Genomic DNA, 24,751 nt, shown 5'->3' on the forward strand with positions numbered 1-24,751 from the left:
TACCTGCCCCTACTAGCTGAACAGCTGGTTAGCACAGAGCCTGAGGCGGCTGATCAAAGGAACTTTGAATTGCCGTAATTACACCACCAAATTCAAACGGTTCCTGAAAGCTGAGAAACTGCACTTCACAACCAACATAGGGTATTATTATGGTTTTATTACAGTAATTGTTGCTGGGAGTATGCCAAAGGCGGCACTTTTGAAGTACACTGAGTCAATTATGACATGTTCGGCGGTATAGGTACTTAACAATGATAACATTCATCCATTAAAACATTGTACGGGGGACTTATGCATGGTGACAATATTAAACTGGCGTTAGCTGTTAGCTTACCTCTATCTCATCCATTGTTGTGTTGTGTTTTGAGCTGCATACAAATTACGTTAAGACTCTACTGCCTGGGCTGCTATATCGACTCCACCCACATTGAGGTGGACCTCATTTGCAATGTAAACAATTTCAATTTCAATTTTATTTATTTGGGACAATGCACATTAATAAAACAACCAATACTTTGTATAGATTGTAAATGAGCCAGATTATAGCATATTTGCTAATTTGCATCTGTAGTCCCTAGGCAGAAGGACAAACAACAGAAGACATCATGAGTATACAATAACAGTAAAAAGACAACACATTGACAAACATTCAAACAATATACAAGTGAAAATGAAAATCAGTGAAAGTGCGAACATGTCTGGGAACTTTTAATAAACTGCTTAACAAAACAAGACCGTGCAGAGTCGAGTCGACCCACGCTGAGTAGGTACTAATGGAAACGCGGTAAGCCAGCAGTCAGCGAAGTGCTCTATTGGGGTGATAAGACAATGTTCCGTTTTCACTGAGGAGTGACTCCTCTTTCTACCCAAGCAATCTTTGAGACTCCGCGTCATGGCGTCACACCCCGAGCGTCAGTGATGTCGGCGTGTATCCGGGTTTCAGAATAAAACGCCTCCAGCAGAGTGAAAAGTTGTTCAGAGCTTCCACAGAATTTGCGGGTGAGTCGGAGCGCAGGTAACGACCTATTTCTGTCCGTCTTTGATGCGCAGCTGTACTCAGGTGAGCTTCTCGTGCGTACAGGTACACGGTGTGCGTGCCCCCCCACACACGGCAGCACGTGAGTCCGGTCCAGGTCCAGACCAGCAGGATCAGGTCCTCCTCTGACAGGTAAAGATTCCCTGTTTGTTCCAGCTTCTGTTCACTGGTTTTACTGGTTCCACTGAGAGAGTCCAGAAGCTCCGGTCTGGGTTCGCACACACACACACACACACACAGTTAAGAACTTTATCTGGGTCTGAAGCAGAGACTGGGAGCAGTGGGAGAACAGCTCACAGAGGCGTCCACAGGCAGAAAAGCACTGAAGTGACCTCAGGAAGCTGCAGGCCTCACCATCGTGCTGAAAGCATGAGGACTGGAACCACTTGAGCCAGTTTGCTCTGGACTGTGGTGCCCGCTCACTGCCGTTATATTTGTCCTTCATTTCTCCAGGAAAAATCTGCTTTGTAAGCAGCACCTGAGGGCAGCGGCTGCTTTAACAATGAGAAACATTCAGATGAAAACTGCAGTTTCAGTGCAGTCGCACTAAGAGTCGTAGTTTCTCTTTAAGGTGGGCTTCACGTCTCCACAGCGAGCAGCTCTGATGGTTTCAGCTCCTTCTGTAGATGATTCCAGCCCTCCCTGCCTCACATCATATATTTTCTTTGCTCCTGAAACATACAGACTGTTTTTCATTTTCCCATAAAGCAGATTTTGTAGATCCACGTTTTCTTTTAGACTAATTATTGTGTCACAGGAGGGCAGGAATATCCAGCTTGCCTCGGATGAACTGCTAACATGAGAGAGCTGGATAGAGCTGGGGGTGTCTGCGACTGAAGTAACCCTGAGTCTGTTTCCTGCAGTCAGGATGTCGACCACGTCTCAGAAGCACCGGGACTTTGTTGGCGAGCCGATGGGGGACAAACCGGTGACGGCTCTGTCGGGCATCGGCGAGACTCTGGGGAAGAAGCTGGAGGAGCAGGGCTTCGACCAGGTGCACAAAACACATGGGAAAAAATGCTGCTGAAATGCATCATGGGAGTCGTAGTTGGCCTCTTTCTCAGAATTTGTCTGAAGGCATGCAACTTCAGTTTCAAGAGTTAGATGTTGTGTAACAGTTTTTTTTTTATTGTATTTTATCGTAGACTGTATATTAATGATGGACAGAAGTGACCATATTCGGGTGAAAGGGTGGAGTGCTAAGTTATAGCCTCAATGGGAGCATCACACCAACACAGATATCTGCTAATCAGTAACAATAAAATCTCTGTCCACTCAAACTGGAGCTCCGCCTTTTTGGATGGTCTGTTAGTCCAATGAAGCCACAGCAGCCATATTATTGGTCTGATAATGTCATTAAAATGCTCCAAAAGGCTCCAACAGCACAAACATGGTGCAGCAGTCCAGTTCAGGGACTCCAGTTAGCTGAGGGGAAGCCTAACAGACAGCCAGCAGCCACAGCCGCCTGTGTCACCATCCACCTGTCAGAGAGCCAAGCCAATTTTATTTATAAAGCACTTTAAAAACAGCAAGCACTGACCAAAGTGCTGAACAAGGAAAACAAGACAACAATACACAAGGGAAGTGCAGATAAAAATAAATAAATAAATAAAAATAACGTAGGATAAAAGCAACAATAACATACATAGTTTATCAAGAATCAAATAATAAAACAGTATAAAATAACTAGGTGAACTAAAATACAAAATAAATACACAACTAAAATCAGCATCTCAAACCTGGTCAAAAGCCAGGTGAAATAAGTGGGTCTTAAGAGAGGTTTTAAAAGTTGTCATTGAAGAGGCCTGTCTGATATGCAATGGGAGCGAGTTCCATAGTTTAGGGGCTGCCACTGCAAAGGCTCTGTCCCCACTAAGCTTCCTCTGAGTCCTCAGCACGTCCAAGAGCAGTTTATCAGCTGATCTGAGCGAGCGGGAAGGGGAGAGTAGGTGCAGTAACTCAGAGAGGTACGATGGGGCGAGGCCATTTAAAGGCTTAAAAACAAATAAAAGGATTTTAAAATGAACTCTAAAATAAACAGGCAACCAGTGCAATGAAGATAAAACAGGGGTAATGTGCTCCCTCTTACGTGTTCCAGTCAAAAGCCGTGCGGCAGCGTTCTGGACCAGCTGAAGACGAGCCAATGAGGACTGGTTTACACCAATATACTAAGAGTTACAGTAATCCAGCCGGGACGTAACAAAGGCGTGGATTACTGCTTGAAAATGATTTTTCGACAAGATGGTTTTAATCTTGGCGAGCTGTCTCAGGTGAAAGAAACTGGATTTCACCACAGCAGTGATCTGACCCTCTAACCTAAGACTCTCATCCATCTTAACTCCCAGATTTGTGACCATGGGTTTTACATACTGGGATAAAGGACCCAGATCCACAGAAGTTGGCACCCCAGTGATGCCCGAACCAAAAACGATCGCCTCCGTCTTATTTTCATTAAAATGCAGGAAGTTCAAAGCCAACCAAGCTTTGACTTCATCGAGACACTTTGTCAAGGTCTGTATGGAGTTTGCATCTCTGTGTTTTAGGGGCATGTAAATCTGGGTATCGTCGGCGTAACAGTGGAAAGCAATTTTATGCTTTCTGAAAATAGAACCAAGGGGCAACAAATATAAAGAAAACAGCAATGGTCCAAGAATTGAACCCCACACGACAAAGGAGCACTGGAAGATTTAAAATCATTTAAGCAGGCAGTAAAAGTTCTCTGGGTCAAGTAGGACCTAAACCACTCTAGCGCTGTGCCCTGAACCTGTACACTGCTCGAGATGAGATATTAAAATATTGTGGTCCACTGTATCAAAAGCAGCTGTCAGATCTGAAAGAAGTAAAATCACACAGTCACCCACATCTGTGGCCAGGAAAATGTCATTAAAAACCCTTAGCAAGGCAGACTCAGTGCTATGAAGAGGCTTGAAGCCAGACTGAAAGACCTCAACGATATCATTTACGCCTAAAAAGGCTTTCACCTGGCTATACACGACCTTTTCCAGAATTTTAGAGAGAAATGGAAGCCTCGAAATAGGCGTAAAATTAGACAGCACAGTGGAATCCAGTCCAGGTTTTTTAATCAATGGTAACACTGTCGCATGCTTAAAAGTATCAGGAACCACACCAGAGGACAGGCTGCTGTTAATAAGGGCAAGAACAGCTGGGCCTAATACAGGAAAAGCCTCTTTAAAAAGCCGAGGTGGGATAACATCAACCGGGGAGCCTGAGGGCTTCAGGTGACCGACAGTCTCATTTAAAAAAGACAAAGTGACCGGCTCAAACTGCTACAATGCAGCAGAGCAGGGAACAGAGACTGAGGGGTCAGAAGTGGGAGGTGGAATGAGAGCCTAACATTTTCCACTTTTGCCACAAAGAAATCTCGAAATTTTTCACAAGCCTCAGTTGAAGGATCAGCACCGGTGGATTGAGGGACGTTCAAAACAGAGTCAATAATGTCAAATAATACACGGGGCCGTGTGACTATTTGCCACAATAATATTTGACAAATACTCTCGTTTAGTATCTTTCACGGTTGCCTGATAGCGACGCCAGCAGTCCTTTAATATTTTGAAAGATGTCTGCAGCTTGGCCTTTTTCGCTCAGCCTTTCAGCGTTCACGTCTCACAGCACGAGCTGTGTCGTTCAACCAGGGCTCGACTTTAGTCCTGGGCCTCCTGGGCTTCACTGGAGCCACTGTATCTAAAACAGACTGGCAGACGGAATAAAACCAGGTAGTGAGCACCTCTGTATTAGAGGACTCAGGAATGCCACCATCCAAATCAAAAAGCGCGGAGAAACGTGCAGCAGTAGACGAGTTAAAAACACGACCGCGTCGCGCCGGAGCGCGAGGTTTAACAACGTTACAGGTAAGATCAACTAACACAGGTGTGTGGTCTGAAAACACTGCGTCACAAACTGACAGGTTAGAAATAGACAAACCATACGTTAAAACTAGGTCCAGAGTGTGTCCACATTTTTGAGTGGGGTCCGACACCCACTGAGTAAAATTAAACGAGTCAGTTAAATTTAAAAAGTCCTGAACCATCGGCTTATCGGGACAGCACACATGTATATTAAAATCTCCAATAAAAAGGGCTTGGTCATATTTAGGCAAAAATTCAGCTGATATTTCAGAGAAATCATTTATGAAATCCTTGTTGTATTTATGTGGCCTGTAGATAACAGCGCACAGCACTGGGTGAGAGCGGCCCAGCTCAAATAGACTCACTTCAAAGCTTGAATATGAGGATGGAGGAGACAGCGGTTTACATTTAAACACACTCCGAAAGAGAGTCGCTATTCCTCCTCCACGGCCTGATGTCCGTGGGGAGTTAAAATAGCCACAGTCAGGCGGTAAAAGCTCCGAGAAAACGCTGGACTCACCAGCGTTCAGGCTGTAAACATGTTTATTTCTGCTGGAAAGTTTTAACATTGAAGTCTATGAGACTGACTCACTGTGGCGCCTCTGCTGGACGGCAGAGGAACTGCAGGGTTTGGTCCTTCAGTGTTCTGCCCCTGAGGATGATTGTTGCTTTTTTTTTTTTTTCTCTGTGTGTTTTTTGGGGTGTTTTTCCTCCTGGTTCATGTTGATGTTTTTAAATGTGTTTTCAGGCCTACGTGGTTCTCGGTCAGTTCCTGCTCTTGAGGAAAGACAGTGAGATGTTCACCGATTGGCTCAAAGATGCCAGTGGCGCCAACTCCCGCCAGGCCGGATCCTGCGCTCAGTGCCTGAAGGAGTGGTGTGACGCCTTCCTCTGAGGCTCCGCCTCCTCACCAAAGACCATGCCACTTCCTGGGTTTGCTCACTTCCTGCTTCTGCCTTCAGAGCCGATCGCTCGGTTCTTCTGCTGCTGCTGATAAATGTTTGGGGTGGAGTTCCTGCAGGGTAACTGTGATGTCACAGTGACCTGCCAGGTGTCTGTTTTTTTTTTTTTATAAATATGTTTTTTATTGGTTTTTGCAATAACAAACAAGAAAACAAAACCTTCAGCACAGGTTAAGACAGTCAAAAGTGAATGAAACAAGTAAAAAAAAATAACTAAATATATGCATTACATGAATTGCACATACATACACAAATTGCACTGGTACTCTACCAGGGAAAGAAGTTACATTACTATGATTTATTTGTGAAAACTAAATGCGGTTGCCCCTTTTGCAAGAAGTCTGCAAGATCACAAGGAAGGTATGCCAAATAAGGCTGCCAGATAGAATAGAATATATCATCATTGCCCTTTAGTGTGGCGCTGATACGTTCCATTGGAAACACCTTGAATGTCTCTCTATACCACTGAGTTACTGAAGGGGGTTTCTCTCTGATCCATTGGAACAGAACACATCGCCGTGCCAGAAGGAGAAGTTTGCCCATTAGAGACAACTGTCCCGCAGATAATGAGAGCTGACCCGTGGGCACGTTTAGAAGAAATAAAACTGGTTCTGCCTTTAGCTTTTTGTGGAAAATTGAGCTGAGCTCTCTAGTAATATTTTTCCAATATCTGGATATTAACGGGCACTGCCAGATGCAGTGAAAGAAGGTTGCCACCTCCTTTTTACACTTCACACAGAGAGGAGAGATTTGGGGGTTGATTTTGTTTAGAAAGTAAGGGGTGCGCTGCAGTCTATGTAGTATTCTGTACTGACTCTCTCCGAGTCTGTTGCAAGTACTCATTTTTTTAACAGATCCAAAAGCCCTTGACCATACACTGATATCAAGTTCAGTTTCCAGGTCTCTATTCCATAGTTCTATATTCCTGTTAACAGCAACAGGACAGATAGAGTGTAATTCAGCATAGAACCGGGAGATGAAGTTCTTGCTATTCTGAGCAGCTGTATTAAATTTGAGAAGGAAGCTGTCAAGTGGGCCTTCTATTGGTAGATCTGTTGGCGTTGGAAAATTCGATTTTACAAAGTGTCTCACCTGGAGAAAACCAAAAAAGTGGTTATTTGGTAATCCGTACTTTGTTTGAAGCTGTGTAAATGACATAAAATTACCATCCTTGAATAAATCAGCTACAAATCTTAAATTCTTTGAGTGCCATTTCTTGAATATACCCAATTCTACACCTGGAGGGAAGGCTTTATTTTGAGTTAGAGGCTGTAGCACTGTTGAAAACCTTCCCTGGCTAGCATGCCTGGTAATATTGCGCCAGATCTTAAATGTGTTAACCATGATATTATTTTTTATCCCAGCAGGAAGTTCACTTATTTTGGTTGAGATAAAACTGAGAGGGGAGAAAGGGGCACAACACCAAGCATCCATGGGGAGCTCCTCCTGATGTAAAAATTGTTTCAGCCAATCTGATATTATCCGGGCATGGCAGGCCCAATTATAATAAAGAAGGTTAGGGAAGTCCTGACCGCCCTCACTTATTGGCAGCTGTAGTGTCTTCATTTTCAATCTAGCTTTCTTTCCATGCCATATAAAAATTGAAAGAGATCTTTCGATGTCAGAAATAGTTCTCTTATTAATTATAAGTGGCAGCATCTGCATTGGGTATAGTATTCTAGGGAGCACATTCATCTTTACCAGACTGATCCTGCCCAGCCATGATAGGGGGAGATCGAACCAACGATTAAGATCATTTTTAACTGCCACCAGAGTTGGTATGAAATTTAATTTGTACAAGTCCTTAATATTTGCGGATACTCTGATTCCCAAATAGGTGAAGCCTGAGGGCGAGCATCTGAAAGGGAGATTGATAGAACTTGTCCAATCCCCAGAATCTCCCAATGGGAGAGCCTCTGATTTGTTATAATTAACTTTGTAACCGGAAATCTGACCGAACTCATTAATAATAGATGCTAAAATGGGTACCGAGCTCTCTGGGTTGGTAATGAACAGCAGGACATCATCAGCATAAAGTGAGATTCTGTGTTCATCCCTCAGAGTGACACCAGACAAGCCCTGGTGGCTTCTAATAGTCTCGGCTAATGGTTCAATTGCAAGTGTAAATAATAATGGTGAGAGGGGGCATCCTTGACGTGTACCTCTGCTCAATGGGAAAGCATCAGATACTGAGCTGTTTACCAGAACTCTGGCAGTGGGGGATCTGTATAAAAGCTTGACCCATTCAATAAATACTGAGCCCAAACCAAACCTGTTGAGAACATCAAAAAGAAACTCCCATTCTACTCGGTCAAATTCCTTTTCAGCATCTAAAGATACTGCAAGGGCCTTTGTCTTTGTACTGTGTGCAAACTGAATAACATTCAGGAGCCTGCGAATATTGGAGTGAGAGTATCTGTTCTTGACAAAGCCTGTTTGATCTGGCCTGACTAGGGTAGGTAGCACCTTCTCCAATCTCCGTGCCAGGAGCTTTGACAGTATCTTACAGTCCACTCCAAGCAAGCTTATTGGTCTGTAAGATGAGCAGTGGTCAGAGGGTTTACCTTTCTTCAAGATCAGAGAGATGTGGGTCAGGTTTAAAGTTGGTGGAAGCATACCTTTTTCGAAAGACTCAACAAACATATTAGTCAGAGGTCCCACCACTAATTTGGCCATTTTTTTATAAAATTCAGGGCCAAACCCATCCGGGCCGGGAGCTTTCCCACCCTGTAAAGATTTTATTGTCTCCAGGACTTCCTGTTCAGTAATTGGTTTACACAAATCATTTCTGCATTCTGCAGCTAATGTGGGAAGGTGTATTCTATCCAGAAATTTTTTCCTGTGCTCTAATGTATTCTGGCATTCTGATGAGTATAATTTCTGATAGAAATCCTTTATTATTTTACATATAGATTTAGTTTCAAAGTGTTGTGTACCAGAGCTGTCCATTAGTGATGCTATTGTGCAAGATCCTGTACGACCCTTGGCTAAGCGAGCAAGGAGCCTACCGGGTTTATTACCAGATTCAAATAATCTCTGTTTGGCAAAAAATATTGCTGATTCTGCTCTTTGAGTTAACAACTGATCTAAAGCAGATCGGGCCGCCTCTAATCTTTTATAAGTAAGTGTTGAGGAATTGGCTTTAAAATCTCTGTCCAAAATTGTGATTTGCTGTTCAAGTTCTAATTGTTTGGCTAACATATTTTTTCTTTGTGCAGCGGTGTACGAAATTATAGCGCCCCTCAGGAAGGCTTTCCCCGTTTCCCATAAAGTTGATGCAGTGACATCGGGTGTGTCATTTGTGGAGATGAAAAGTTTCCATTGCGATTCTATGTATGCTAAAAATGAAGGGTTGCTGAGAAGAGATGGATTTAGACGCCAGTGTCTACATAAGGGGTCATAGTAAGGTGGTAGGAGTTCCACACTGACTGATGAGTGATCTGAGAGAGCACATGTGTTAATAGAGCAAGTTTTGGTCCTGTCTAAAATCATTCTTGAAACAAAGATGTAATCAATTCTTGAAAAGGACTGGTGGGGGTGTGAGAAAAATGTAAAGTCCTTCTCTTGTGGATTTATAGTCCTCCAAGCATCATATAGGCCTAGGTCTGAACATAGCTCTATCGTAGCTTTGGCCATTTTAGAAGGAGGAGTAGTTTTGGGTGGATTCTGATCTATTTCTGGAACCAAAACACAGTTGAAGTCCCCTCCAATTATTACTAGTGGAGGACAGCTGGAAGAGATAAAAGCCAGTAACTTAGGATAAAAAGTGCTGTCAGAAGTGTTGGGGGCATAGACACTTCCTAAAAGAATACGTTCACCATATAGATGCCCTGTAATGATTACAAACCTTCCCTCCTTATCCTGTATGACTTTGTCAAGTGTGAATGACAGATGTTTATGGATGAGTATAGCTACTCCCCTGCTTTTTGAGTTAAATGAGGAAAAGTATATTTGGCCCACCCAGTCACGCTTTAGTTTTAAGTGTTCCAGATCAGTGAGATGTGTCTCTTGCAGTAATGCGACTTGTGTTTTATCCTTTTTGAGCATGGAGAGTATTTTACGCCTCTTCACTATGTGGTTGATACCTTTGACGTTCAAAGTAGTGATTTTTGTGTTACTCATAAAATAAGTTACCTCTCATGTTATCAGTAAGAGAGACCAGATATGCTTCCCAAAATGAAAAGTGCAAGTCATAGTCATAATGAAAAAAAAAAAAAAAGCTGTGCTGAAATAAACAAAGCCATCTCCAACAGATGGAAGAACAAAGAACTTTTCCATGCTCAGAGAACAGTGCAAATATGAAAGTAGAATGAGTCTGAAAAAAAACAAACAAAAACAAAACATAAAAAAGCAACCCAGAGGTTGGTGTTACAGGGGTGCATGTCCCCCAAGGGAGTAGTCGCTTCTGGAGGGTCAGGATGCCTTCCATATCCCACCCCCGCTCCCACATCATAAAGGTCATTAGTAAGCATGTCATTTAAATTTAACAGTTGAACTACCTGTAGTATATAGGTGATCAATAATGACATCTCTCAACTGCAGATTCACCATATTAAAATGTCAAACACAAAGTAGTTGCATCATTGTGCATAAGATACCCGAAATGTAACGATTCAGCTCTGATTTTTTTTTTTTTTTTTTTTTTTTTTTTTATATAAGTTTTACGTTTTACAGGAACTATTTGAACTTGTTGTCTCTGAAGTACCCTTGGTGAAACTTACTCAGTCCTCAGTGAAGTGTGGCCATCAAGACCCGCAGTGATCGGAGATCTCAGTCCAGTGTTGTCTAGTACCTCTATTCAAGCGTTTTCAGAAAATCTTCTGCCTCACTCCGTGTTTGGAACCGATGCTCCGTGCCGTTGAGGTTTATGCCGAGGACAGCCGGGTAGCGCATGTTGAATCGGATCCTCTTGTCTATCAGGGCTTTGCAAACGTTGTTAAAGGCTCTACGCCTCTCTCGAACCGCGGAGGACAGATCCTCATGGATAAAGATCCGCCTTCCTTCATACTCCAGGTTAGGCTTCGCCCGCATCGCTGCCAGTATCCTCGGTTTATCCCTGGAGTTATGAAGTCTAATTATCACCGGCCGTGGGTGTGCTCCCCGCGATCCCAGGCTACGGTGTGCCCGGTCGATTTTAATGCGACTTTTAGTTCCAGGGTTCCCCTCTAACCCAAGCACAGTGGGTAGCCATGATTCAAAAAACTGAATAGGATTTTTTCCCTCCGTGCCTTCTTCCAGATTGAGGACGCGAATGTTGTCCCGTCTGCAGCGGTTCTCCAAATCGTCCATAACATCAGCCATTTGCTTCACTTTCTTTTCTGTTTCGGCCAGTCTGGTTTCCAGGCCAGCCATATAATCCTCGACATCCGAGACTCTCTGTTCCGCCTCGGTGATGCGTTTAGACTGGCCCTCTAAGGTTGTGGAAATTTTTTCCAGAGTCTCGGAAATCTTAGAAAGTTTTCCTTCCACAATGTCGCTGAAGTTCTGAGTTACCTCCTGAATTAGAGCCGCAGTGTCCATAGTCTCTGGGAGCTCCTTACTTGGTGACGGAGAGTCTGTTGGTTTGCTAACATTAGCAGCTGCAATGCTAGCCCATCTCCATGATTGAATTTTGGTCTGTTTCGACATTATTTGTCGTCGCTTTCCTTCTTGTCACTAGATCAACAGATACTGTATTTGAAAGTTATGCATAGAAGGGTACCTTATTCTTCGGATATTCTGACAGTTATTGTGTAGGAGCGGGAGCTCAGCGAAAACACGTCCTTAGGCAGCCATTACCACGTGACCCATCTGCCAGGTGTCTGTTTACCTGTTTCATGAGCTTGTGTCACTGGAGAAAGTTTACATGAATAAAAGCTTCTTGTGTCAGCGGTCTGCTGCTTTCTGAGCCAAGCTTTCAGGGTTTGAGGACCTTCTCACAAATGCTTCTGTAATCTAACCTCCTGCTGGTTCCTGCTGAACACGTCACAAAGAAAACTGCTGAAATGTCCAAAAAACCTCATGCAAATATTATGTTACAGCGCCACCTGCTGCTGCATTTGTAAAGCCTGACACATTCATCTCCTCACATTCACATCTGAATCAGGCACACAATAGAACAGATATTAAAGCATGTGTTTTAATGATTTGCCTCCATCTCCCCCTCTCCCAGCATCCTCGTCTGTCACACCAACACTCTGCGTGTCCTCCTTCATCCATGAACTTCCTCCTGCCTGCAGCTCCAGTATCTCCACCCTCCCTCCTCTGCACATGTCCAAACCCTCTCAGCCTCTCTGACTCTGAGCCGTCCCTCTGACGGACTCATTTCTGGTCCATCCTGCTCCAAATGAACATCTGAGTGTCTTCAGCTCTGCCTCCTGTCTTTGTGTCAGAGCCACTATCTCCAAAAATCACAGCAGGTCTCACTGCCCTTCTGGAAACCTTCCCTTTCACCCCTGACACTCGTCTCCACCTGCTCCACCCTGCCTGCACTCTCCTCTTCACCTCTCTCTGGATGGTTGACCCCAGGTATTTCACCTTTCCACCTGCCTCCCTCTCATTCACACAATTGTATCTACTGACTTAGATTCCTCTTCTCTCCAGAGCACACCTCCACCTCTCTATGCTCTCCTCCACCTGCTCCTTGCTCTCACTACAGATCACAGAGACTCCTGCTGACCTCATCTGTCAGCCTGTCCATCACCACAGACAATGACAGGTAGGCTGGGAGAGCCTTTTCCATTAATAAATGAAATCATCATTGAAAAACTGCATTTTCCATTTATGCTGGTTTCCTTTGTCCAGAATTAAAATCAGTTTAATGATCTGAAGGTGCGACAAATATGCAAACAAACAAACAAAGAGGCTGTAAACATGTTTATTTCTGCTGTAAAGTTTTAACATGGGAGTCTATGGGGGCTGACTCACTGCTGCCTCTGCTGGCCTGCAGAGGAACTGCAGCCTTATGTTTCAGCCCCAGAGATGTGATGCTTCCTGGAAAGCCAGTAAAATGCAGCTGTGATGATGCTCAGACACAGTCCTGTGTGACGGAGCTGCTTCGCCTCTTTCAGCTGCATCAATGACCGTGATAGCTCCTCCCACAGCAGGCAGGCTGTGGGCGTTCCTTAATACCAAGCGCACTTAATTCATTGCTGCATTCTTGCTCATTCATATTTGGCGAGTTCGCTCAGGAGCACAGACTGCAGCCGGCTATTTCTGACTGACTGGAGCTCTTCCACAGAAGCAGGTGAGCACCATGACCTCGCCCACCGACAGGTGTGTGCGTGTGTCTGTTAGCAGGATAACTGTGAAAATGATGCATATTCCATACAAGCAGTAATAAAATGAGCCACGAATGACCAAAACTCTGTTTCAGGATGTCGAATACTTCTCAGAAGCACCGCAACTTTGTCAGCGAGCCCATGGGAGACAAGCCGGTGACGGCGCTCCCGGGAATCGGACCAATGCTGGGGAGGGAGCTGCAACGGGAGGGCATCAACAAGGTACAGAAAACACATGGAAACACAGTCTCAGATCAGATGGGCTCAGACCTGATGTGTGGTGGGGGCTTTTTTCACCTCCACCACTGAATCAGAACTCCCAAAGGAACCCAGATCCAGATCCTGGATGCGGGAGCTCGGTTCATGCCTGTCATGGAGGCGTTCAGAGGAAATGCTGAATGTGTGGTTGCATTGATCACTTTCTGTTCCCTGGAAGTGAAACTTTGCTGGTTTGAGCAAAGTTTCACTTCCAGGGAACAGAAAGTGTCTGTGCTGAGGAAAGTCCTGCTGCAGGAACGTTTCCTCGGAGCTTTTATTCTCACTCAGACTCAGGGATCAACAAAGGTCACTCTGACCTCACAATGTCACATTTAATGCCCTAACTGTGAGTGTTATTACAAAGGTCAAAGGGTAAGGATGAAGTCATGACCTTTGTTTAATGTTCAGAGGGCCAACTTCACTGTCAGACGTTATTGTAAGTCAGGAATAAAAGAGCACATCCATCTTTGTATTCATTGTTCACGTTATTTGTTTTCTTTGCTGCTCTCCGGGATTCATTTCATTCGTCCTGCTGGCAGACCTTAGCTTATGTTTTCCTGCTTTCCTCAGTGCTTCCATAGCTTTCTGTTTCCTCTGAAGTGCCTCCCTCCTCATTCAGACCTGTCTTTTCCTGCCCTTGTTTGCTCACTGGGATCCCATCCCAGCTCATTTATCCCCCTCTCTGCTGTCTTCAGCTTTTAGCTGATCTTTCTTAGACTTTCAGCTTGCAGCTCTCTGTGCTTCTCAGGAAGCGTGTGTGGACTGCAGCTTCTTGATTTCAGCCCTTTGTTCATCATTAGAACCTGTGAGCAGGCTTTGAGCTCACCTTCCTGTTGAAAAGCCGCCTGTTGGGATTGTCTCCTCTGAGCTTGGCTTTGTTTCTCAGCTGCTCCGTGTTTCTTGTGCTTTCAGGCCTCCGGTGTTCTCGGTCATTACCTGGTGCAGGACAGAGACCCGCAGAGGTTTGGCCAGTGGCTCAAACACAGCAGTGGAGCAAACAGTCACCAGACCAGCACCTGCACTCGTGCCCTGAAGGACTGGACAGACAACAACCTCTGAGGACCCCTCCCTCACCTGAGAGCACCTCGTAGCTAATGTTGTCTTTTGAACATGAATAAAATCTTGGTGTCTCAGTTTGTTCAAGCTTCATTTCTGGGCTTTTACTCAGAGAACAGGTCTGTGCTTGTCGTGGGGTGTCAACTAAAACCGAATGAGCCGTTCATCGAGGCTAACACGGAGCTTAGAGTCCAGCATGAGGAGCAGCAGACATGCAAACACTCAGAGACAGCTGCTGAGACTGAGGGGACAGACTGACGCTGTATGAGATTAGTTAGAGAGGAAAAACTTGATCTAATCCACTTTGTCCTGCAAATGAAGTCACATTTAGGTTTTCTAATAAAATCCCTGTGAGACGCCTGCAGGATCCTGTGATACCCAAAGCTCGTGACCATAGGTGTGAGGGCAGGGATGTAGATCGACCAGCTTTGCTTTCACACTCAGCTCCCTCTTCACCCCGACAGATCGGTGCAGCGGCCACATCCCTGCAGCCCTGATCTTATGGCTGCGGGGGAAATGACACCTAATGCCAGGAAGTTACTGTCCTGACCATGTTATGGTCCCCCCACAGAACACACACACACACACAGCTAGGTTAAAAACACAGCTGTATGTAGAGGTCACAATCTTTTTAGGTTTGTGTTGGATCATAATTATTGAGTCATTATTATAAATTATGTAAATCACTTTAAATGAAGTATGCAGGGATGCAGGGTGAGACGGAGGAGGAGGAGGGATGGACGAAGACTTTAAAGGAGCCGTTTCTCATCAGAATGTGTAAAACGCAACACAATCTTTCACCACTAGGTGGCAGTGTTTGCCAGCCAGTGTCAGTGCAGCTGTAGTGAAAGAGGAGGAAATGCAGTATTTGTCCTGAGGTCAGGGTGGATCGGGGTCAGCACTGCTTAATGCTGGAAGCATCTGGGTTCACGTGTTGGTGAGCTGAAGCCTTCCTGTGGAGTTTGTTCTCCACAGTGCAGAGACAGGATGGTGATGTTAACTGCTGATGGACTGTTCACCTGTTCAGGTGTACCCACCTTTCACCCTGTGACAGCTGGGATAGAATGCAGCCCTGTGATCCTATTGGACAGTTAATAAACTGATTATTTATAGATGGTCCCAGTTCTGAAGTGCTGATCACTGCAGCTGTAGTCCTACTGTAACTGTAGCAGGGAATTTTTTAATGGACCCGTGACAACATTTCATTCAAAGCTACAGTTAATCATCAAATATTGGATCGATATTTAATCGTGGATTGGACTGGTTTATCCAGCACATCCTATCAGAACCAGATGACCTCTTTCAGCAGCTCGTCAGTTGGATCGACCACGCGGACCAGTCTTCCCTCCCCGTGTGCATCATGACCCTCTGCCCCCATGACCCTGCTCCTTCCTGGGACCGCTCTGATAGATACTGACCCCTGCAGACCAGGAAGACCCCACAGGAGCTGCAGTTTGGAGACGCTCTGACCCAGGCGTCTAACTCCTTGAGAGATCCCGCCCCCTACCAGGAGCCATGATGGACAGTCAGTGTTCTTCACCTGTCATCATGTTACACCTGCTGGAGATCTTCATCTGAGTTTTTGTTCTTTTTAAACAGACTTGTGCAGCCTTCGTCGTTTGCCCTTTGAACCCATTTTAATATGCCTGACAGTAGAATTAGATTTTATTTTTATTGTACGTGTAGCATTCATTTCATTGTTTAGTCAAATTACTTTAAATGTTTAGTGATAAATACGTTTTTGATCACAAGTTTTTCAAACAGCTGTGTGCAGCAGCATTCTCACTTTGACCTTGAAGGAAAGGTCAGAGGTCACATGTGACCTGATACTTTAAATGGTACTTTCTGTATGTTGTTGACATCACAGCGGTCACAATGAATGATGAATGTGACTGCAGCAGGATGCTCTGCAGGTGTGCGGGGGCCCGCAGGTGTGCGGGGGCCCGCAGGTGTGCAGGCGTAATGAACGGTGAGTAAAACATTTCATGTGAATTGAGTTAGAAAATCCAAAGATGATTTAGAGACAGTTGGAGGATAAAGTGCTCCTAAGTGGGAACTGTTGGTACCAAAAACCAGGAAAATCATCTTGAAGGAACTGAAACTGAGAACACGACTTACAAACATACAAACTGCTTCTTTATTCTTGGCCTTCAGTACAATAAATACAGCGTTTTAGACATAAAATACAGACTTTATATAAAAAACAGACACAGGTCAGCGTTTGGGTCGGCGTGTCAAACTGCCGCTCGATTCCTTCAGAGCTCAGTTTTTCAATCACGCGTCAAATGACTGCAGCCAATCACAGAGCTGCAAACAGGAGGACGCCTCTGCGAGACGAGATTTAAATAAACATGTGACTGATGTTCTAGCAGGTGAAACACCACAGGAAGTGACGTTTCCAGCAGCCAATCGGGTGCCATCATACGTCAGGTAAACACAAAATTATCAATAAATAGATTTTTTTTAAAAAGTGTGGAAAAAGAAAAGTGATGGAACAGGATGGAAAACCCTCCTGATCACACGCTCACGTATGTAAACATCACAGGAAGTGTGAGGTCAGAACTTTAATCGCCGTGTCTGCAGCTTTGAGGTTTTTCTAATTTCAGACAGAACGTGACTTTTTTTCCCGATGACATTTGAAGGCATCACAGAGTCAGAGGGAAGAGCCTGAAAGTCTCCGAGCTTCCTCCTCTGAGCTCTGCGTCACAAACCAGAAACTCTGAGAATGAGGCAGAGAGCACCAAACACCCTGTGAGTGAAAGAAAACCCGTTTGTGCTCCACCCAGGTGACCGAGGGCAGGTACGGTGAGCAGGAGGAACCAGTCTAACCAGTATGCAGAGGAATGCTGGGGGAGCTCAGAGGAAAGAACATTCCAGAGTGATGAAGAGGACGCATGGACACAGCTGAAACTAAAAGCTTATCTTCATCACTCAGCGACTGTTTTGTTCTTAGATGATAATCTCAGAAAAACCAAATCATCTCCGGAGGAGCAGACGTCTCACATCTGTAATAAAGACCGAGACTGTGGCGTTTGTTCTGACCCCCCCGCTGTGTCCATCACAGGTTTTTCCATCCTGTTCAGTAAAAACTCTTCAGATTCTTCTGCCATGCAAAGGTCCGATTGTTATTGTAGCTTCAGTTTTCAGAGACCCCCAGACTAACACCTCCCTCAGAGCTCCTGCTTCTACTGAGTCTTGGTGGTCTTGGGGTCAGACTTGCGGCGGAGGTAAGTCTGGTAGAAGAAGTTGGAGAAGAGCAGCAGGTAGCTGAAGTACATGAGTGAGGCCCAGGTGATGTTGTCCAGGCTGGAGGGGCAGTCCCCCTGCTGCATCCAGCCGTACACCAGCACGCTCACCGTCACCCCCATGGCCATCTGGGCGATCTGAGCGCTGGTGATGAGCACGGCGAAGGGGCGGGGCACGCGCAGGCCAGCGGCACGCGCCGCGTAGTAGCTGTACATGAGCGCGTGCACGATGTAGTTCATGGTCATGAACCAGCCGCCGCCAGCCACCATGTCTTTGTAGGAGTACCAGGAGTACAGCAGCACGGTGATGTGGTGGTACCAGTGCAGGAAGATCAGCTTCTGCTTCCTGAGCACGATGAACGCTGTGTCGCCTGCAAACAAACATCTCAGCGATCAATCATATGATTCAAACATTTCATTTCAGCAGTGATCAGTTTGGAGGGGCAGTGATGGTGCCGGTTTAAAGGACTGACCGAGCTCTGGAGCTTTGCTGAGGACGAAGGCGTAGGCCCAGAACTTGCTGACCGGGCCGTTGTAGAAGCTCTGGTCACAGATGGACTGTCTGAAGCCGCTGGAGATCAGGATGTGGAACATGTAGGGAGCGGTCCGAGTCGCACCGATGATGCTGCAAAGAAAGAAACAATAAATCCATCAGTGTAAGAAATCCACCGCGAGAGGACGACGACTCCACGAAAGGATTTAATCTGCCGTGAGGAGACGACGGGCCTCGAATTACAGGTCAGTGCAGCCGTTAGTGGCTGCACATCGTTACAGGACCCTGAACCTCAGCAGCAAATCTGAAAGTACATTACGGGACATTCTCAGCTAAAAGATTTGATGCATTCAGACCGGATAAACACGAGTTACTGAGGCCCTGCAGGAGATCATGCTGCAGTTCACTCCACGCTGCTCTGAAGGTCATAGGTCACACAACTGCAGCCTTTAAACTGTCAGAGCGCACTGATGTGACTTCAGCCTCACTGACTTTTTTTCTTGTTTACATCTTGCAGAACTTTTATTTTTCAGGCAGCTTGCTCGATCATGTGACCAGACCCTCCCGGTCCTGAAACCGCCTGGTTTCACCTCAGAGCTGCTCAGATATCAGATGGCTTATTTCACGTTCTCTTAATTATGAATCAGCAGTGGTTTCGTTATTCTGCATTATTCAGACAGGGTGTGTGTGTGTGTGTGTTGTAAGGTGCTCTGGAATGAAGGTGAGCTGGCCTTTAATGACCTGAGCGCTGTTCTGTTTGTAGGACTGTTCCCCTAATTTTAATCTCTCGGGTCGCCTGTGTTTATGGCAGCTTCCTGTTTTGTAACGGCCGCGTGCCACTGCCCACCTGTCTATTGTTCTCACACAGGTGAGAAAACAAACACACCTGAGCTGCAGGTGCCTTCAGGGCTGGTTACTGTGGAAACGGCATGCCACTGGCACACGACATGTGCAGAAATGTTGAGTCGGCATGAACACAATGCAAAGCGTGCCCGTGGTTACCATGGAGACTGTCACAGCTTGTTTGGAGGGGTAGGTGTCACCGTCCGGTGTGGTGTTCAGCGTGTGCCCGCCCGTTAGCGTCTCTGATGGAGCATTTCCTTTACTTGGGGCCTGAGGGCGTGATCAGTGACCTCACTGAGAGCCGGTGTTGTGCCAAAAAGTGATCGTCTGCCAGAAAGTGATTGCCCATATTTAAACTGTTGTAAATGACTTGCTGATCTATAATCTGTGAAAAATATGTCAAACATATCTCTCGTGAATGATATCAAGTCATTTTGAGTAACAAACAACATTTCTGTCACAAGGTAGAAGCTGCAATCAGTTTTTGGCAGAGACTTTTATATATTCTTTATTTATCAGGGTAAAAACTGCGATTGGCCAGATTTTTAAAGAGATATGTGGTCAGGAGGGCAGCAGAAATCAGAACAAATATGACATTACACTCTATAAAGATATTTTCAGTGACCAAAGAGGACTGGATTTATTATACGTACGTGCAATAATGCAGAGTCATAAACATACTTGAATAACAGGTCATTTCTTCATTTTATATCTAAGCCCTTCATAAATCCTATTGACTACACTCTATTCACCAATATGAGCAAATACATTACACATAAAAGCACATAGAAACATCAAAAATCACTTTCTGGCAGACGATCACTTTTTGGCACAACACCGGCCTCCGTAACAGGATGGATGAGGACTGAGCGCCGTCAGCTGTTCTTTACGCTCCGTGTTTCCAGTTACTAATGAGAGAATCTGATTGGATCCCTGAACTGCACCTGTCACATTACTGCGACAGCTTCCGTCAAATAAAAAAACATGATCGCTGTGAGCCGTTTTCACAGTTACAGTCACAGCTCCAGTTTCTCTGATTTTAATGCAATAATCACAGGCCAAAGAACTTCCGGTCACGTGGCGTGTGTGTGCGTGTGGTTGTTACGCTTGATGAGTGTGGGAGGATGAACACTCGGACTTACCTGAAGACGGCGAGGCTCAGAGACCAGAGGATGAGCGGCCACCGCAGGTTGAGTTTGGGCCGAGGCTTCATGTAGTGCTGCCCTCCGAACACCAGGGCGGCGTACAGAGCGCTGAACACGAACGAGCTCTTCCTGCGGGAGAAAACAGGAGATACCGTCACCCACAGGTGTTTGATACCTGAGAATATTAGCTGCATGTTCTCAGCTGGTTTCTGAAAATTAAAGATTATAAACGTGAAATTATTTTAGTTCAGATCTTAAAGATCATGAAGTTTAAATTAAAAAGATTATGGATTTAAATTTGTCACAGTTGTTTCATGTCTCAGTAACCTAATCCTGTGGTGGAACAGTGGTTAGCACTGCTGCCTCACAGCAAGAAGGTCCCGAGTGTGAACCCATCAGCTGGCCTCTCTGTGGTATTTGCAGGTCTTCCCGGGGTCTCTGTGGTTTCTCTTTTTTTGTGAATCCCGGCAGAGCCACGCGTTGGTGTGGGGATGAGTTTTGAGTCTCCTCAGAAACATGAGGAAAAAGATTTTTTTTAAACTAAAGCTGCAGCTGACGTCGTCACAGACCCGAGCACCCATCTGCTGAGGAACATCTGTGCAGTGATGGAGCTCAGCTTTCTGACCTGCTTTAACAGCTGATGGACCTACAGAGTCTAATGTGGAGTCTAACACGTGCAGTTTCCGTCACAGCTGATGAACAGGTCAAATATTTCCGCACATATTTTTATATTGCATCACGGTATCGTAGTTCGAGAAGGGCGGGTCCCGCAAATACAATCGTGGTGACGTCACTGGCCCAGCGGCTCACCTGCAGTATACCTGTGTCCTGCAGCGGCCGCGCGTTCTTGCGTAAGACTCCGCTACCAGTTTGTATCTCCTGAGTCGCACACATCCCCTCATCGATTTAACAACACACAAAGACGCGGAGTTCAAACACAGTTAAAAGAAGCCCGAGCAGGTCGTCCTGGACCTGCTACCTGGCGGATCAGCCAGCTTTGGTATGAGTGAACCGGTTAAGGTGCCGGTGTGTTGGAGGAAGGTGGGGTCTGTGGGTTACTGGGTGGGTGCCGAAACAAAGGCTGCACCCTGAATGTCCCGAAACTTCCTCCAAACTCATCCAGAACTGTGAGCACCTTTAAAGAACACACGATTCACTAAAAAAGGGAATATTTTTAACGGAATTCGTTAAAGTGTAGAGACAGTTTATCCGGATATTTCGACTATTGCCGACTGGCCGAGAGTCTTTTAAACTTTCGGTCAAGGAAGCTGAGACTAACTCTAACTTATTTAAGTCTAAATCAGTTTATTTACGCCCTAAAGTCCAAGTTAAAGGGGACACGCTGCTCACCAGTTCGCTTGCATCCACTCTATCGCTCCTCGCTCGTCGAAGTGCCGCTCGAAGCTGTACTCGGACAGGTGGAAGTCCGTCCCGTTCACCTGCAGCATCATTATTACTCTCACAGCTTAGATTAATAAATGTGTAAACCCAGAGGAAAACAGCTGGCTCGGAGGTTCCCTGCGGTCTGTCCGCGCACCTGTCCGCGTCCCTATTAAAGCCTGCGAGGAGGAGGCGGAACCTCCAGGAGTCACCGATCTGCGTTTCATTCATAGTTTACTGACGTGTTCGTAACAAGTAATCTGATCCTTGACGATCATCACAGTACAAATACTGCTTCGGGCAGTACTTGTCCCTGACCCACAGAATCAGTGATTTCTCATTTCTGAGCACTTCATGACTGCAGCAGATTTCTGCATGAAGCTTTCAGGCTGATAATCAGCAGTCACAAACAGTTTGTTCCAGATCAGAATATTATCAGTGGATGGAGCACACTGTGCTGACAGGCTTCTGTTTATCACAGGGGTCTGTGTTAGTGTGTCAGTAACACTAATTTAAGCGCAAAGATCACAAAGAGCCTCACAGTAACAAATGCAGTAGAGGAAAAGGTATCGATACAACAGTGAAACTGAATGAAAGCATACCTGCACAGGTGGGTCTCAGGCTTCTTCTTAAAGGCATCAACCGTGTCCAGATGTTCAAGTCTCAGCAGGCCTCAGAGACCTGCAGCTGACCCACAGATCTGACCATGAAGAGCTCTGAACACCAAACTGAAACGTGACTCAGCAGCAGTGTGAGGAGGACACACCTGCAGGGAGGCTGCAGGTGATCAGGGACGGTTCGCTCAGGTGGAGGAAAATTACCTGCAATCATGGAGTCACTGAGCAGACTGACTCATTAAACTCTTTATTTGAATGATTCATTCAGTTTCTTCATGCTCGCAGGTTTCCTGAGCAGCGGGGGCTCTGAGCACGGCTCCTCCACCAACACTTCCTGTGTTTAATGTTCGGCCTCAGTTTTCAGAGATATATTTAATAGAAATATGATTCCTGATGTTTTGCTGCTCTGTGCTCCTGGTTTCAGACCATCACACAGTCTGCAGCTGATTGAGATCAGCTGCTTTTGTTGCAGGAAGTAATCTGATTATTGATTCATATCAATGATGAATTCATTTCTTTTTGCTAGAAATCCCAGATTTCATCTCTCAGATGAGTTTCAGTAAGATTTCAGACATTTCAAACACCTGTGGGCCTCAGGTGCATCTCACCTGTGCCGCTCAGTCTGAGCTTCCACTCAGTTAGCGGCTGCAGCGACAGCTGCGTTTACCCCAAAGACTCAGAGGAAATATTTAAAGTGACTCGTTGTCAGAGAGTCTGTGCTCGCTCAGTTAGATCACAGCAGTTTTTCTGCATCCTTCATCCTTAAACCGGGGCAGAGGTCAGCGTGCACGCGTCCCTCCTCAGATCTACATCTGCATGGTATCATCCACAGAAGGATGCGACCGAGCTGCAGGACACGTGCAGCACGTTTCTCTCAGTTACTCTGATGCTGTTCAGACTCAATAAATATTTGATTAGATATGAATGACTGCAATATGTCTGCAGTATTTAAAGATGATTAAAGGAGGTGCAGCCTCACAATCTTTATTAAAACCAAATAAGTTAAAAATGCATCAAATTTCACAGCTTATCTTTGTGTTTCCTCATTAAGGCATGAAAAGCAAGTCTCAAAGATGTTACATCTGTTTAGTAATATTTCTGAAATAAGAGTGGCAGCAGCTGAGTGTGAGTCCCTCTGCATGCTGTGCAGTGTTTATCCTAAAGCAGCACACGCAGCAACATCTGCTCATTTTTTAAAATCAGGTGCGTCAAACCTGAGGACACCTGACATTCACCAAATACCTGAGCCAGCGCTGCACCTCCTCCCTGTGATCGCCTCAGCTGAGCAATCACAGCCTCCCATTTCTCTGCAAATAATTCCCACAGTCATCACCGAGGTCTTTGTCAAACTCCTTCCTTTAAACGATGATACATTAAAATGATCAGGCATTTAAAACAGGCTCTAATGGAAGAGATTAATATCTCTTCCATTAGAGCTGATAAACACATCAAATCTTTCTGAGCTTTCAGGACATATTTCTCATATTTCTTCATGAGAGCAGCTCTGCTAGAATGATATGATCAACAGTAAACACATACCAGACTCCAGCATGAGGTCATTAGGTGCCAACAGTCTGATCTCAGAGTCTGATAGCAGCTGCACCAAAGATGGTCTGTTTGATGAGATGCGAGATGAGACAGAACAAAAGATGAGACCAATACATGCAGACAGAACAGGAGATTCTTCCCAGATACACAAACAACACAAAGAACAAAGGTCTGCAAGAAGAAAGCTGTGCAGAGGTGGACTCTGGGGATGAGGAGTGTCCCCGAACAACATAAGTCGGTGAAGTTCCTTCTCTGATGAGTCCCTGCTGCATCCTGCTGCATCCTGCTGCTTCTCCTTCAGCTTCTTCTCCATGATCATGCTCCACGATCAGCTCATTTTGGTTCTTGTATCCCTGCAGGCCACACCATCGTCCATAACCAGCATGCACCACTCACACCTGCTGCTGGGCAAAGCGGGGCTTAGCTGTCTGACCCCCGCAGCGTCACCTGCTGTGAAACGGCAACACAGACGAGCGCTGATCTAAACAATCAATAATTATGATCAACAGACATTTGGAGCCAGACAGCGAGCTGCAGCTCAGTCTGTATGCTGACAGGTGTGAGGCTGCTTCACCTGGTTAGCGATTCGTGCTGTGCTCACTGACTGCAGCACACTGAGAGGCTGCTGCAGCCACACAGTGAATGAATGAAATCCTGCTTCTGAGAAATGAAGATGAGTAAGAGAAAAGTCCAGTGATCATGTCTGCATTTGTCATATGATGCACAAATATTTATTTTTCAGCTGTTTTTGGGACAAATCGGCTTCATTTGTTATGTTTGCTCCCCGCGTTGGAAAGAAACTGTGTATGCACACAGTTTTATTCATTTATGTTTGTGATGATACAGTGATGTGGATTTACTGAACATCTTCCTGCCAGTTAATCAGTGGATCTTGTGTCCTCAGGACAAACACATCAGTGAGGATCCTTTGACCTCTACAGCGCCCTCAGCAGGTGCACTGTGGGTACTCTGGGTTTCTCTAACACGCTCCCTTACAGTGCATCCCATAACATCAACCCACAGAGCCCCCTGCTGGTTACTGT

General features: G+C 45.5%; 3 protein-coding genes across 5 annotated transcripts; 2 read left to right on the plus strand and 1 right to left on the minus strand.

Moving 5' to 3' along the window:
* The first annotated feature begins 938 nt into the window (after positions 1-938).
* Positions 939-5,934, plus strand: LOC115793439 (barrier-to-autointegration factor-like protein). 2 transcript variants are annotated; one of them, XM_030748436.1, is made up of 4 exons: positions 939-999; positions 1,082-1,168; positions 1,900-2,030; positions 5,651-5,907. In XM_030748436.1, the coding sequence occupies exons 3-4, from the start codon at positions 1,905-1,907 to the stop codon at positions 5,795-5,797; spliced, it is 273 nt and encodes a 90-aa protein (XP_030604296.1). In that variant the 5' UTR covers positions 939-999; positions 1,082-1,168; positions 1,900-1,904; the 3' UTR covers positions 5,798-5,907. The 2 variants fall into 2 exon arrangements, with proteins under 2 accessions (XP_030604296.1, XP_030604297.1); XM_030748437.1 differs by lacking the exon at positions 939-999 and having other exon boundaries at positions 1,794-2,030; positions 5,651-5,934.
* Positions 5,935-12,877: 6,943 nt separating this feature from the next.
* On the plus strand, positions 12,878-14,514 carry LOC115793511 (barrier-to-autointegration factor-like protein). The gene is made up of 3 exons (XM_030748540.1): positions 12,878-13,089; positions 13,219-13,345; positions 14,294-14,514. Exons 2-3 carry the CDS (start codon positions 13,220-13,222, stop codon positions 14,438-14,440), a joined length of 273 nt encoding a protein of 90 aa, XP_030604400.1. The 5' UTR covers positions 12,878-13,089; position 13,219; the 3' UTR covers positions 14,441-14,514.
* Positions 14,515-16,551: 2,037 nt separating this feature from the next.
* LOC115793312 (elongation of very long chain fatty acids protein 6-like) lies at positions 16,552-22,280 on the minus strand. 2 transcript variants are annotated; one of them, XM_030748234.1, is made up of 4 exons: positions 22,146-22,280; positions 20,161-20,292; positions 18,156-18,307; positions 16,552-18,053 (listed from the first exon to the last, which is right to left on the minus strand). In XM_030748234.1, exons 2-4 carry the CDS (start codon positions 20,229-20,231, stop codon positions 17,623-17,625), a joined length of 654 nt encoding a protein of 217 aa, XP_030604094.1. In that variant the 5' UTR covers positions 20,232-20,292; positions 22,146-22,280; the 3' UTR covers positions 16,552-17,622. The 2 variants fall into 2 exon arrangements, with proteins under 2 accessions (XP_030604094.1, XP_030604093.1); XM_030748233.1 differs by lacking the exon at positions 22,146-22,280 and adding an exon at positions 21,514-21,693.
* Between the last annotated feature and the right edge of the window lie 2,471 nt (positions 22,281-24,751).

The sequence above is a fragment of the Archocentrus centrarchus genome, chromosome 15 (assembly GCF_007364275.1).
Source record: "Archocentrus centrarchus isolate MPI-CPG fArcCen1 chromosome 15, fArcCen1, whole genome shotgun sequence".
Lineage (NCBI taxonomy): Eukaryota > Metazoa > Chordata > Actinopteri > Cichliformes > Cichlidae > Archocentrus > Archocentrus centrarchus.